The sequence below is a fragment of the Tympanuchus pallidicinctus genome, unplaced genomic scaffold (genome assembly GCF_026119805.1).
Source record: "Tympanuchus pallidicinctus isolate F22 unplaced genomic scaffold, pur_lepc_1.0 scaffold1, whole genome shotgun sequence".
Taxonomy (NCBI): domain Eukaryota; kingdom Metazoa; phylum Chordata; class Aves; order Galliformes; family Phasianidae; genus Tympanuchus; species Tympanuchus pallidicinctus.
Genome location: NW_026294618.1, coordinates 100,111,325 through 100,124,488, shown reverse-complemented (window position 1 = coordinate 100,124,488; position 13,164 = coordinate 100,111,325). Strand labels below are relative to the sequence as shown.

Here is a 13,164-nt window from a genome sequence, read left to right as displayed (position 1 = left end):
AAGCAGAGTTTTCCTTCTTCGACCCCAATGACGCGGCGTGCCAGGAAATACTTTTCAACCCCAAAACGTCTGTTTCTGAATTGTTTGCTATCTTAAGGCAGTGGGTTCCACAGGTCCAGCAGAACATTGATATCATTGGAAACGAGGTGAGGTATAAATGAAGGCCCTCGGACACTTACAGCATTAAATGTATGCTTCAGTGACACCAATTTAAAGCAGTCCATTCAAAAGTAGGACTGTTCCTGAATGCACATATAGGTTTTCTCACAATTACTGGTTAGTGCCTTGTATCTCACATACTTTCCGTTTTTAATTGGAAAGGAGGAAAGGATTGGTTGATAATTCAGCATGTTTGGGTAGATGGTAGAAAATGAATGTTTCTTCTCATAATGGTTGTTTCTCAGAGGCCCTCAACCTTGGTGCTTCATTTTCTTATTTAAGAGTAATCATAAAATTGATACATGAAGTTTCACTGAAGTCTGATCTTAAGGGTGATGTTTCTAAGGACAAAATGAGGTGGAATCCAAAATATTTTTGAGACTTACAGTAGGCTGCTTTCACAGGACCTGCTGTTTGTGTTCTGTCCTATATTCATATTTTTCTTGTGGATTACAGGCTTTAATGGGTAAAATTCTTCCTACCATAATATAACAAGTTTTCTAGGGGGGAAATTAGTATTGAGAAACCAAATAATGGGAGGGTGGGACTTCTAAATGCTGCAGTTTTCCTGTTGTTCAGTAAAATTGTTAATTTTTCAGCATATGTCATATAAATCATTAGTAATAGTATCAGAAAGTTTTAGAAGTGTTAAGTAATGAAAGTTAGCTATGTTCAGATAATGCTATCTATTACATTTCTGCACATTGCTCAGTTCTGCAGTTACAGTGTTGTCTAGGAAGCTTCTTTGTTATTAGCAAACAAAAAGAACCCATGTCTGAATTAACTTGCTAAGTAAGGCTAATGTCAGGGCTGTACCACAGCTAACGTGTTTTCTTCTTGTCCCTCAGATCATTAAAAGAGGTTGCAACGTGAATGACAGAGATGGACTGACTGATATGACTCTTCTGCATTACACTTGCAAATCAGGGGCTCATGGTATTGGTGAGTAAAGAAATGTCCTTATAGTTGTACAAGCCTAATTAATTCAGAAAGGTTTCTACCATTGAATATCACAGAATGGTTTCCTGCAGTAAACTGTAGCACTTAGTTTTGGCTCCAGTGGCTGTCAGAAAGGAAGATACAGAACTGCAGTGTGGTTATGGCTGTGACAGTGGTGTAGGTATTTCAAACAGCAGTACTAGTTTAAAATCTGTTTAATACAGCAAACTTTGTTACAGGCTGAGGTACAAACTGTGAGCTAAGCTATGTTTTGTTTTACACATAAATATGTGCATATTTCTGAGGGCCTGGAAGCAAATCTGATGCATGTTTCAAAACAATTGCCTTGCAGGTGATGTTGAAACCGCGGTAAAATTTGCAATGCAGCTTATTGATCTGGGTGCTGATAGCAGCTTACGCAGCCGTTGGACAAATATGAATGCCTTGCATTATGCTGCTTACTTTGATGTTCCAGAACTTATTAGTGTTATTTTGAAAAATGCAAAGCCAAAAGGTAGGTGGTGTTACTGCTGTTTTATGTAGTTGTTTGTATTTTGTTCACTTGTGCTTTATATGAAGTGATAGAGAACTATCTAAGAAACAAAAACAAATAGGTTAAATCTGAAAACTTCATATGAACCAGCAGTGTGCTCTTGCAGCTTGGGAAGCAAATGGTATCCTGGGCTCCCTCAGAAAAGGGGTGGCCAGCAGGGACAGGGAGGTGATTGTTCCTCTCTGCTCTGCCCTGGTGAGGCCCCATCTGGAGTACTGTATCCAGGTCTGGGGCCTCCAACAAGAGAAAGACAGGGAGCTGTTGGAGACGGTCCAAAGGAGGGCCACAAAGACTATTAGAGGGCTGGAGCACCTGCGCTACGAAGACAGGCTGAGGGAGCCTTCCAGTACCTAAAGGGAGCCTACAAACAGGAGGGGAGTCAACTCTTCGAAAGCGTAGATAACAGCAGGACAAAGGGAAATGGTTTCAAGTTGAAGGAGGGAAGATGTAGGCTGGATATCAGGGGGAACTTCTTTACCAAGAGAGTGGTGGGTACTGGAACAGGCTGCCCAGAGAGGCTGTGGATGCCCCATCCCCGGAGGTTCAAGGCCAGGTTGGATGGGGTCCAGGGCAGCCTGGTCTAGTCTTAGATATGGACGTTGGCAACCCTGCCTGTTGTAGGGAGGTTGGAGCTTGATGGTCCTTGAGGTTCCCTTCCAACCCAAGCCATTTTATGATTCTATGATTCTAAGTTGTTTGAGAAATAAGAGAATGGACACAGAAAATGAAAGATGTGGGTGTTGTGGCAAGTCCCTGGGGTTTTTAAAATGCCTTACTCATTGGGAAGTGTGTTTGAAGTACTGGGAGAATGGTAAAGGAAGAGGTGGAGGTCTTACAAGCTGTGACAAACTAATGACTGAAGCAGCTTTGACTTGCTTGTTTTTCCCCACATTTCCACTATGTACAAGTTTATATCTAAGGAACAGCTTGACTTCAGTGTTCGGCATAAATAAATACATACTTTTTAAGAAGATTAAATGCCTCTTCAGTGTTCTTACCAAATGTGGAAGCTTCATTATTTGAATACTACTACACAGCTTGTACCAGACTTTAAACTTGTGGTATTTTAACATTTGACAGATAAAAGGCAGCTTCACATACATATCTGTGGTTACGGCTGCAAAAAGGAATACAGTCTTTTTTTCATGCATGTGCAAATTAAATTAAAAAAATGTATTTGGAGCATTTTAAAAATGGTTAAACTTTAATATCTTTCATCTTTTTAAAGTCAGTCCATATTTCTTAGGATGTATCAAGTTCACATACAGATCATTTAAATATGGATAAGTATGCCAATATTTACATCTTCTGTGCCCGTACACATCTTATGTACCCTAAAAGTATTAATTTGACATAAATGTAGTAGGATATTGATAAAATCAGGGTGAATTTAGTTTGTTAGTTTGTGGACAGGATTAGTGTTTTTTAGGACAGACTGCAATTGTAGAATATCAAAAGTATCCTACAGCTCTTAGGAGGAAAGTTTTGGGTCCCTCATCAGTGTTTTAGATTGGCTCACTGTTGCAAATATGCTTGTCACTTGGTTTGTGGATGAAATCAGCTGGTTTTTTGGCATTTTGAATGGTTATATACGTAACTGACTTAAGCTGACATCTCTCTTGTGTAGTTCAGGAGAAGTACCCAAGATTAACTTACAGCGTGTTGAAAGATATACAGGGAAAAATTAATGCCAGTGTGTATCACGAACCTCATCTGATGCAGTGCTGTGTTTTCTGAGCTGTCTGTGCCAAATCCTTCTGAGTGCAGTTCTTTGGAAACAGGAATGACAAAAAATTGCTAGCTCACACTTAATTCTTGGCCAGTGTAAATTCGTTCGTGTAAAGCAGAGGTAGAAGCAGTTTTCTGTTGCCCTGTTACCTGCTCACAAAGGAAGGCACCTGTTTGGAGATGTATCTTATTTAAACATTTCAAGTCAAGTAAAATATAAGTATCAGAGAAATATGAACGTACATGCAAACCTGATGTTACTTGTTAATCTTGTCCCTGTAGGTTGGGTATCTCAAATACCAACAGTTTTGCACTTAAGTCTTCAGAATTATAAAGTAAATGAAAGTAAAGGCTCATCTTTCAAATTAACTCATGGTCTGAATCAGCATTTGCAGATAAGGTTGATACTCTGTAGAATTGTTTCTTGTATGTATTCACTACGTAGCTCATTTTGTTTCTGTATAAATGTCAATATAAATTATAAAACTGTGCCCTCTCAGGAAATCCTTAGGGTGGAAAGTACAAGTAACACACGTACCTCATGTGACATTTAATTGCAGATGTGGATGCTACCTGCAGTGATTTCGATTTTGGAACAGCTTTGCATATTGCTGCATTTAACCTATGTACAGGAGCTGTCAAATGTTTGTTGGAACATGGAGCAAATCCTGCCTTTAGGGTAAGGTGTTAGGTTGTATGCAACTCAGTAATTATTTATGTGGGGGGAATATAGCTGGAAAAATGGAACAGTCTGTCCAGGTTTGGTTAGCTAAATATCTATTATGTGAAGAGAGAGCTCCTCTTGTTTGTAACTTGTGGGGGATGATTTTTGTATGCTTTGTCATATTGTGTGTTGAAGTTTGTTTTTTCCATGTCCATGTGTAGTTCAGTAGTTCAAGTACACTTCCATTTTTGGTGCTTTAACTCGAATTTGCATCAGTTGTGATGGCAGAGGTGGATCTTTTCAGAAATACAGAGGTGAAGCATGTGGCCTCTGGAAACTCACTGTATTACTTAGTAGTTTACTTGGTCAGCAGAATAACTGAAAACAAAGAAACATCAGCTGCTCTGCTTACTAACCATAGAGTAGACCTGATGGAGGTAAAATGCTACTATATGCAGGCCTCCAATCCTGTATGTATTGTAAAGTGTAGCTGGTATCTCAGTTCTCCATTTTCAAATTCATTTTTATGGGATGTTGTAACTGTCAAAAATCATTACATGGTATATCATCTGATGGCATGAAATCTTTTGAGGCAGCATTGTTGAGCAAGTTCTATGTGATATGCAGTGTAGATATCTTTGCAAATGCTTTTTCATATCCAGGTGCTTTCTTTCCCCATGTGCCCAGAGTACTGGTAATGCTCTTAAGATTAAGAATTTGTTATGCTATTAAATGCTGTGTTACATTATGCTTTTATAGAATGACAAAGGGCAGATCCCAGTGGATGTGGTTCCCGATCCAGTAGATATGCCACTGGAAATGGCAGATGCAGCAGCCAGTGCAAAAGAAATCAAGCAGATATTGCTGGATGCGATGCCCCTGTCATGTGACATCTCAAAAGCCATGATTGCAAACTATGATCATATCACAGGCAAGGCCATGCTTTTATCGCTTGGCCTGAAGCTGGGAGATCGTGTCGTTATTGCGGGACAGAAGGTATGATGAGTAACTTGGTAAGTGTGCAGATGACACTGAGCTGTGCTGTGTGTGCTGGGTGCACTGCTGGGAAGGGATGTCATCTAGGGAACTGGGAAGTCTTGAGGGGTTGGCCCAAATAAACCTCATAAAGTTCAACAACGTCAAGTGCAAGGTCCTGCACCTAGGTCAGCATGGATTGAGAGCAGCTGTGTGGGGGAAGGGCTTTTGGAGCAGCAGTGGGTGGAAAAACTCAATGTGAACTGGCAACGTGTGCTTGCAGCCTAGAAAGCTGGCTGTATCCTAGGCAGCATCAGTGTGACCAGCAGGGCAAAGAAAGGGGATCATCCCCTTCTGTTCTGCCTTCATGAGGACCCATGTGGAGTACTGCATCCAGGCCTGGGTCCTCCAGGGCAAGAAAGGTGTGGAGCTGTTGGAGTGGGTCCAGAGGAGGCCATGAGGGTGCTTAGAGGGCTGGAGCAACACTTCTGCAAAGAAGGGGTGAGGGCTTGTCAATGGCTTATGGGCTGGTTTGGCTGGTCTTGTTTAGCATGAAGAGAAGACTCCTCATTGCATCCTTCCAGTACTTAACAGGAGGGATGCTGACTTTTTACGTGGTCTGATAATGCTAGGACAAAGGGGAATGGTTTTAAATGAAAAAAAGGGAGGTTTAGATGAGATGTTAGGAGGAAATTTTTCATTGTGAGGGTGATGAGTCACTGGAACAGACAGAGAGTGAGTGCCCTGTTGCTGCAGCCATCGGATGGGTCTTGGTCTCTGATCTAATGGGTGACAAACCTGCCTATAGCAGGAGGGCTGGAACTAGATAATTCTTAAGATCCCTTGCAACCTAAGCCTTTCTGTGACTCTGTACTATACTCAGAACTTACAGCCAGTTGGTTTATTTATTTCTTTGGAGGTGTATTTCGAATCTGAGTGTCTGAAACCCCTTCTGGAAGGTCTGAACTCTGGATAGCAGTAAGGATCTGCTTATGGAAAGTAATGACCTGAGTGTATTTGGAAAGCTGTTTTGACATGAAACATCTGCATCTGTGAAAAATTTTGAGTCTCTTGTATTACATCAGCACAGTTCATTATTTATTAACATTTCTGGTGTTACATCAGAATGATAGTAATATTCATTGCTTAGCATTCATTTGTGAATTAACCCTACTAGCTTCCAGAAGGCAGTAAAAAAAAACACCATCAGTTCTGCTGAACTTAGGATAACCCAGTTTCATTGGTGCAATGCAGCTGAAATCTTTGAAGCAGTGCTTTGCTAAAGGGATTGGTGTGTTGTTCTGTGGAAGTAGAAGAACATAGCTTGTACTGATGTAGCTCACAGTTGAATAGCTTTTAAGAAGCTTGTTAGACACTATTTAAAAATGGATTTGAAAAATTGAACTTTGTAGTTAATGTTCATACTTCTTATTCTGATATCAATAGCTCTGAAACGATTGGAGAATATTAGTACTCTTTTTTTAAAGATTTAAAATATATTTTTGGTAAACACTAAAGGTATTTGTGAGCAAAATTTTATGTTTGTGTCTGTGTGTGTATATGAAGTTCCAAAAAATAAATTAAGGAACTTCAAATCTAGTATTTCCATGGAATCTTCAATTCAGCAAGTTTTTCAGTCAGGCTTCTACTACTGTTCTTGTGGGAGGCACTGAAAGTAGAACTAGGTAGGCACGTACTTTGCTGGGTTTGAGTTGTACTGTGCAATAGTGCTTACTGTTGAATTCCTTTCTGTTACATGATCTGTCAATAACAGCTGCTTCTGCTCAACAGACACACATGACTGATAGGTATTGGAAAGTGCAGTGGCTGGCATTGAAAGATAGGAATGTCAGTCATCGAAGGAGATCGTTGTGTTTGTATTTCTCTAGCTGTTCTGAATAAAAGCTTGGTAATTACCAGCTCTGTCTTTCCTAAGCTATAGTAGATTGTTCTGAGCCATGCATTTTTAACAGTATCTTTTCTGTGTTTTGCTTAATGCTTTAGGTTGGGACGTTAAGATTTTGTGGCACAACGGAATTTGCCAGTGGGCAATGGGCTGGCATAGAGCTGGATGAAGCAGAGGGAAAGAACAATGGGAGTGTTGGAAAAGTCCAGTACTTCAAGTGTGCACCAAAACGTGGTATAACCTTTATTTTCATTTCTGAAATTCTCTTATAACACAAATTAAAAAAGTGTTGGAAGAAATGAGCCTTTTGGGGGAATAGATAGATCTGGGTGTGGTTTCACTGTTCTGTTTGAGTTAATCCTTGTACCCTGCAGGTGCTTCAACAGCAGAACACGCCACAATTGTGGCTAAAAGAATACTTACCAGCTCTAACAGAAAGCAAAAAAGGGTAATGATGTTAATGTTGTCTGTGGTTTTTTTTTGGCCCACACAACCCTCTTTTCCAGGTATCTTTGCACCTCTCTCTAAAATAAGCAAGGCTTATGATCACAAGAAAAGCTCTGTACGAAGTTCTTCCACACGATCTTCACCTTTGATCAAACCCAAGAAAATAGATGTGACGCACATAACTTCCAAAGTGAATTCTGGTGAGTATTTCTCTTACGTTGAGACAGGTTAGAAGGATCAAGAACGAGCACCAATCATGTAAATCTTAGTATGAATGTACTTGTTTGGGATTAAGTCATTGCATGGGAAGAAAAGGTGATAATGGACTACATGTTGCTGTTACTTCATGTTCACTGACCTGGTACTGGTGGGACACTGAGTGAAGTTGTTCAGTGATTACAATGATCTGATGCGCTCAGAAATTGCAGTCTTTATAATAAACTCTGTAGGCACTCACCACAACATTTATTCTCAAGTGTTGGAAGTGTTGCCTGAGTGGCTGTGATGTCAGTGACGTGTCTAAACACAGTGTGATTTCATTTCCTGCGATGTGCCTGGGAAACTGGGAACACCTTGCTGAAACCAGTGAAAATCTGGAAATAAATGTAAATACAACTTTGTAGAAATGGAATGCATTTATTTTCTGGCAAAACGATCCTGGAGCTATTTAACTGATTGTATTTTATTTGCTAATTAAATTCTCTGAGTAAATCCATAGGCAGATGAGAAGAGAATGGATATTCTTGTATTAAATACGTTACGTAAATGTAATGTTACATATTGCAAAGGATGTCTTTTGCCTTTTGAATCCTGTTTTGGTAATTCTTACTAAGGCAGCTTGGCTTCAGAGACGGAAGAATACTCTCACGTTGCCATGTTTAAGTGGCCTAAAGCCTTCCTTCTTTACCAGCATCATGCAGGCTATAAAACAGTGTGCAGGGTGGTAAGAGAGCAGTGTTTTAGCAGCACTGTAGGTTATTCATGTAACCCAACATGAGAGGAAAGTAAGCCCTAATCATGTGTATTCACAATCAGCAAAGATTTAAGCTGTTTGTAAACTGATGTCTTGCATGACATGTTGCCCGGAGTGGTTGAGATTGCTTCCATCCTGGAGCCCTCAAGGCTGAACTGGAGTGGGCTGTGAGCAACCTGGTTTAGTGGGAGGTGTCTCTGCCTGTAGCAGGGGGTTGGAACTAGGTGATTTTAAAGGTCTCTTCTAACTCAAACCATTCTATGATTCTATGATAACATAATCCTGTGAATATTATGTTAGCAGTACTGCTCAGGAGCACGTCTGTGTTGACTTTGTCAAGTGTTCTTAGATGATTGATTCAGTATGTTGTGAATTGTTTAGAACTTGTTAGACTGTGAGAGAGCAGTGTGGCCTTTGTCACAGACACAGTGCTCAAGTCAGGTTAGTCATGAGCTGCCTCTTCTGCCCCAAAAGGTGCACAGCTGTCTTTGTAAAACATTTGACAGTTCCTCTAGGTAAAAAATCAAAGTGAGTTATGCATCATTTGCCCAGTGATGCTTACATCCACAAACACTAATCTTCAAGCTGTCGCTTTTAGGATGTTCATGTATTGAAAGGTCCTCTAGAAAGAACATGCCTGACTGATCACTGGCTGTGGTGGGAGGAAGAAGCTGCATAACGCATAGCTTAGTTTGGCTGTACTCATGTGCATTACCAGATTAAATATCTTTTTTCCCTTAAACTCTATGCCTACTTATCACTAGTTTGTAAAGATAAAAAAAAAAAAAATTAATATGCTTTTGTAGATGCAGTTATAAGTTGAAAAGTAAAATGATACTGTATAGAGGTTTCACGTTTGATTTATTTCTGCTGGATTTGAATCATTCATCAGATTGATTATAGAGTTTTTTTTTCCCCCAAGTATTTAGAAAAGAAGTTGACTTCAAGTTGAGAAATGCACTATTAGCCACAGCATGGTAGTTTTTTTTATCTGATATTTTGATGGCTAAAATATAAAATTTCTGAAAATGTATCTGCACATGAATTCAGCCCCTGCAACTGAATTAAGCTGACATACATTTAAATAAAAAAGATGGGAATTCTTTTTAGTATCAGGGAAGGGAGTGCATCAGGATCAGCTTATTCTCCTTGAGGTAGGGTAGGGAATGGACAGAAATACACAACAGCTGTTTGTTGTTTGTAGCAGGTTTCAGTACCTGTTTGTGCACACCACACCATTGCTGCTCTAAGAGTTAGGCTCTCCTAGGCCATAAAAATGGCACTGGCATACTTGCTTCACTATTTGTAGACTGAGGACTTGGTCTCAAACTTCATGAAGTCTTCAGCGTAGAAATTGGGAAATGAATACCAGAGAATAATATACATGAAGTGCTCACAAAGTCTTTATTGTGTTTATGCTATGGATGTAAATGTTTGCAAGATTTAAATGAAACTCCTTCAGCGTAAACATAAATATCTCACAGGCAATTCTGATGTGTGACGAGATAGTTTGGACTGTTTTAAAATGCGTGAAGGTGTCTGACATCCATGAGAGCAATTCTGCAGCCTTGTTTTACCTGCTTAGCAAGAGTCGGAGGAATTTCACAGCTTGATCCATTTAATCTGTGCATCTGCTAATGTGCAGGTCTTTTAGATTGAGTTTGTACCTGACTCCCCTTAAAATTGCTGTTTTGTTGTTAGCATACGTGTATTTAATTGTATATTTATATGTATATTTATTCCAGGCATAAATAAGTCAAGAAAACCCAGTGGTTCTGAAAACAAATTCATGACTGTTAATAGGGGGAAAACTGTACCTGCAAAAGGAGGTAACTAAATTAATGTTACTTTTTGTTTATTTTTAAACTAGTCTCCTAGTAAATGATCGTACAGAGTATCTGCAGGTGTACCTCCTTGTGTTCCTGAGGGAGCCCTTTTGCCCTGTGCTGCTCATGTTCTATGATAATCTTCATCAAAATAACAAGCTTTACGTATGAGAGAGAATTCAGAGAAGACACTACGATAACTAGAGCTGTATAAAATGTGACTTAAGAGAAAACACTGTAATTTGTGATTGAATGAATAAAATACAAAAGCGTGAAGGAATGAAACAAGAGACTTCTAAATGTAAAGAACAATATAACATCTTTTGCATATGTAAAGAGTAAGAAAAGAAATTTTGAGCTAAAAGTCTGGTAATTTAGGCTTTAAATAATGGGTAAAAACATCCTCTAGCAGTAGTAATTATATGGTGAAATAAGTTGCTGAAGAAGCTGTGAGATCTCCCTGACAGGAGGCTTTTAAGAACAGATCACACTCTCATCTGCTGGGGAAAAGCTAACAGTTGTTTTGCCTCATGGAAGAGGAATGGCTTATTTGAGCTGCTGAAGTCCTTTTTGCTGTTTCTTCTCTTCCCATCCCATAATTTCCCACTAAATGAAGCATCTCATTGACTGCTTTAGTTTTCTGTACTGCTGTATCAGCAGTTCTTGTGTTCGTGTGAAAAAACTGGGTGGTTTGACCTCCATCTAATGTGATTTCTAACTGCAGACTTGTAGTATGTGATTGCAAATGTGCACATTTTTTATATTGTGGACTTGGAGCTGGATTTTTCCTGTTCTGTCATCATTCATTTAGTAATATGCATTTTCATTTGTTCAGTGTAGCATGGCTGCAGGCTGTTCCTCAGGAGTCTTCAGACTTCTGTCCTCTGCCCATAGGTACCAAAGCTGTTGCTTTGATCTATCCCCCTGTGTTTGTCTTTCTGCATATCTTAATGTTTTTGCCAAATAGAAGGATTAAATCTTACTGAATACAGTAATCCCGTGTTGATCTTGAGGTGTGTTGCAAAAAACGATTGTCGTAGGCCTCTCAACTTTCTGCAGTGTTTGATATGCAGGATTATCTTCATTTATGACATTGATAAAATGAAGCACAGATGAGACTGTCTGTACTGTGCCTCACTTTGTGCAGAAGGTAGTAGGGACAGGAGAGTACAGAAGGAGAGTATTGAAAGTGAGGGATGAAAGCTGAACATAAGTGTTACCAGCCAGCCTAGATGTCAAGGTTTGCAAATGGATATAAAAAGTGATTTATGTCCCATTCTTATTTTATAGAGCAGACTTTAATATTAATATAGTATAGAATGGGATAGAGTAGGCTTTGATCCAGATAATAATTCATTCATGTGGTATCACCTTTCTTATGCTTCTCATCGAGCCTTTAATAGGCTGGATGCTGGAGGAAGCATGATATGATCACTTATTGATGCTTCCATACTACTGTAAATCTGCTTGAGGCCTTCTGCAAGAACTTCCATAGAGTAAGAAAGAAGAGCCTTTTGGAGACTTCTTTCACCACTAAACTAGCACCTTTCTGCCAAGGGAGGATCAGATGTACCTGTGTCATTCCTCACAGGTGGTTGTATAACAACTACTGCTAAACACCCCTCTATTTTTGACCCTTCGCTTTGTATTCTGCCCACTGGATGGACAACAAATAACTCCTTTCAGAAGCTTTCCTTTCTGCTTACTCTGTTCTTTCCCAAATATCATCTCTGAAGGACTGTTTCTATTTATTTGTCTCTTCAAGGTTTTCCTGAATACAGCAGCTCTTCCTCTTCTACTACCTCCTTAGAAGGCAAGCAGAATTACGCTAAGAAGCGGAACTCAACTGGCAGCAATAAAAAGCCACTGACCAGAGTGTCTTCTGCTTCATCTAGGATTAGTGCCGGTAGGGTATGTTTCTGTGTTAAATGGGAGGGAATGTTACTGTTGCATTGAATACTTACGTAAAACTTAACAGGTGCTGTTTCAGAATTGGAAAAGCTTAAGGAGAGGCACTTAGGAAGTAGTTCATCTGTACATTTTAAGCTTTGCAATTTGGTAAAAGTTTTCTGGAACATCTTCAAGCAGAAAAAATGTTCCTCTTGTTTGCCACTGTGCCTTTCAGCTGCTGAGAAGAGGTTCATGCTGGGGCAAAGCAATTCTGTAGGCAAAATCTGTATGTATTCCCATGTGTTTAAAATACACTGTGGTAAAGATAGACCTTTGACCAATCAGTTGGTTCACTATCTCTGAAGAATTTCTTAAAGATGTAAAGCTAACAATGCCAAATCTTATTCTGTTAACAGGGTTGTACAGTTCTTCTCCAGCTCCAAGGAAAACCCTTTATGATGAGAAAGGAATTCAGGTTGGAGACAGAGTACTGGTAGTAGGACAGAGGACAGGCACTGTTAGGTTTTGTGGGACGACAAAATTTGCACCAGGTAATTACAGCACTCTTTGTGTATGTTGTAGAATTGTTTGGAATAGTTTGCACGTGAGAACAGGGACATTAAGAACTCTATCTTCACTCCCTCCAAAATACTTTAAATGTCAAGTTCTGTCTGAATTATCTTTCACTAAACATAAATAAGATAATAAACTAAACATAAATAAGATAATAATTATGTATAACAATATAGCAATGTGTATATATAAAGGAATAATTGTAATCTATTGTAGAATTAATGCAAAAGCAGTACATATTGATGTAAGACCAAAGTCTGTTGGATTGATACATAATCAGCAATATTTGTTTTGGTATTTGGTGGCGTTTTTGCTGCAATGCAGATCTTTATGTCTGGAAACAGGAATGGGAGAATATCTGACAAATTGAGACCTTCTAATTCATGAGTTGTCATTCCTGTGCTCCATGAGCTGATAATTAGAATTAGCATTTTATCCAAAGCCTTAGTACCAAGTGACTTGAATTAAATTTTGGAGTCTTTTGGGGATGAATAGCATAAGGCCTGCTAATGGAGTATGAAATTTAGTGCA

At 39.3% G+C, this 13,164-nt stretch overlaps 1 protein-coding gene across 10 annotated transcripts in view; it reads left to right on the top strand.

Annotated features, from left to right (window-relative positions):
• Positions 1–13,164, top strand: part of CLIP4 (CAP-Gly domain containing linker protein family member 4) — a 48,447-nt gene that overhangs the window by 31,041 nt on the left and 4,242 nt on the right. For 8 of the 10 annotated variants that reach the window (XM_052682179.1, XM_052682210.1, XM_052682197.1 and 5 more), the window contains 10 exons: positions 4–146; positions 1,008–1,101; positions 1,451–1,612; positions 3,940–4,058; positions 4,803–5,039; positions 7,023–7,158; positions 7,431–7,571; positions 10,090–10,173; positions 11,936–12,076; positions 12,477–12,611. In XM_052682179.1, the coding sequence (XP_052538139.1) occupies positions 4–146; positions 1,008–1,101; positions 1,451–1,612; positions 3,940–4,058; positions 4,803–5,039; positions 7,023–7,158; positions 7,431–7,571; positions 10,090–10,173; positions 11,936–12,076; positions 12,477–12,611 (1,392 nt within the window). The remainder of the gene's footprint in view (positions 1–3; positions 147–1,007; positions 1,102–1,450; positions 1,613–3,939; positions 4,059–4,802; positions 5,040–7,022; positions 7,159–7,430; positions 7,572–10,089; positions 10,174–11,935; positions 12,077–12,476; positions 12,612–13,164) is intronic. The other 2 variants (XM_052682169.1, XM_052682161.1) reach the window with 2 other exon arrangements.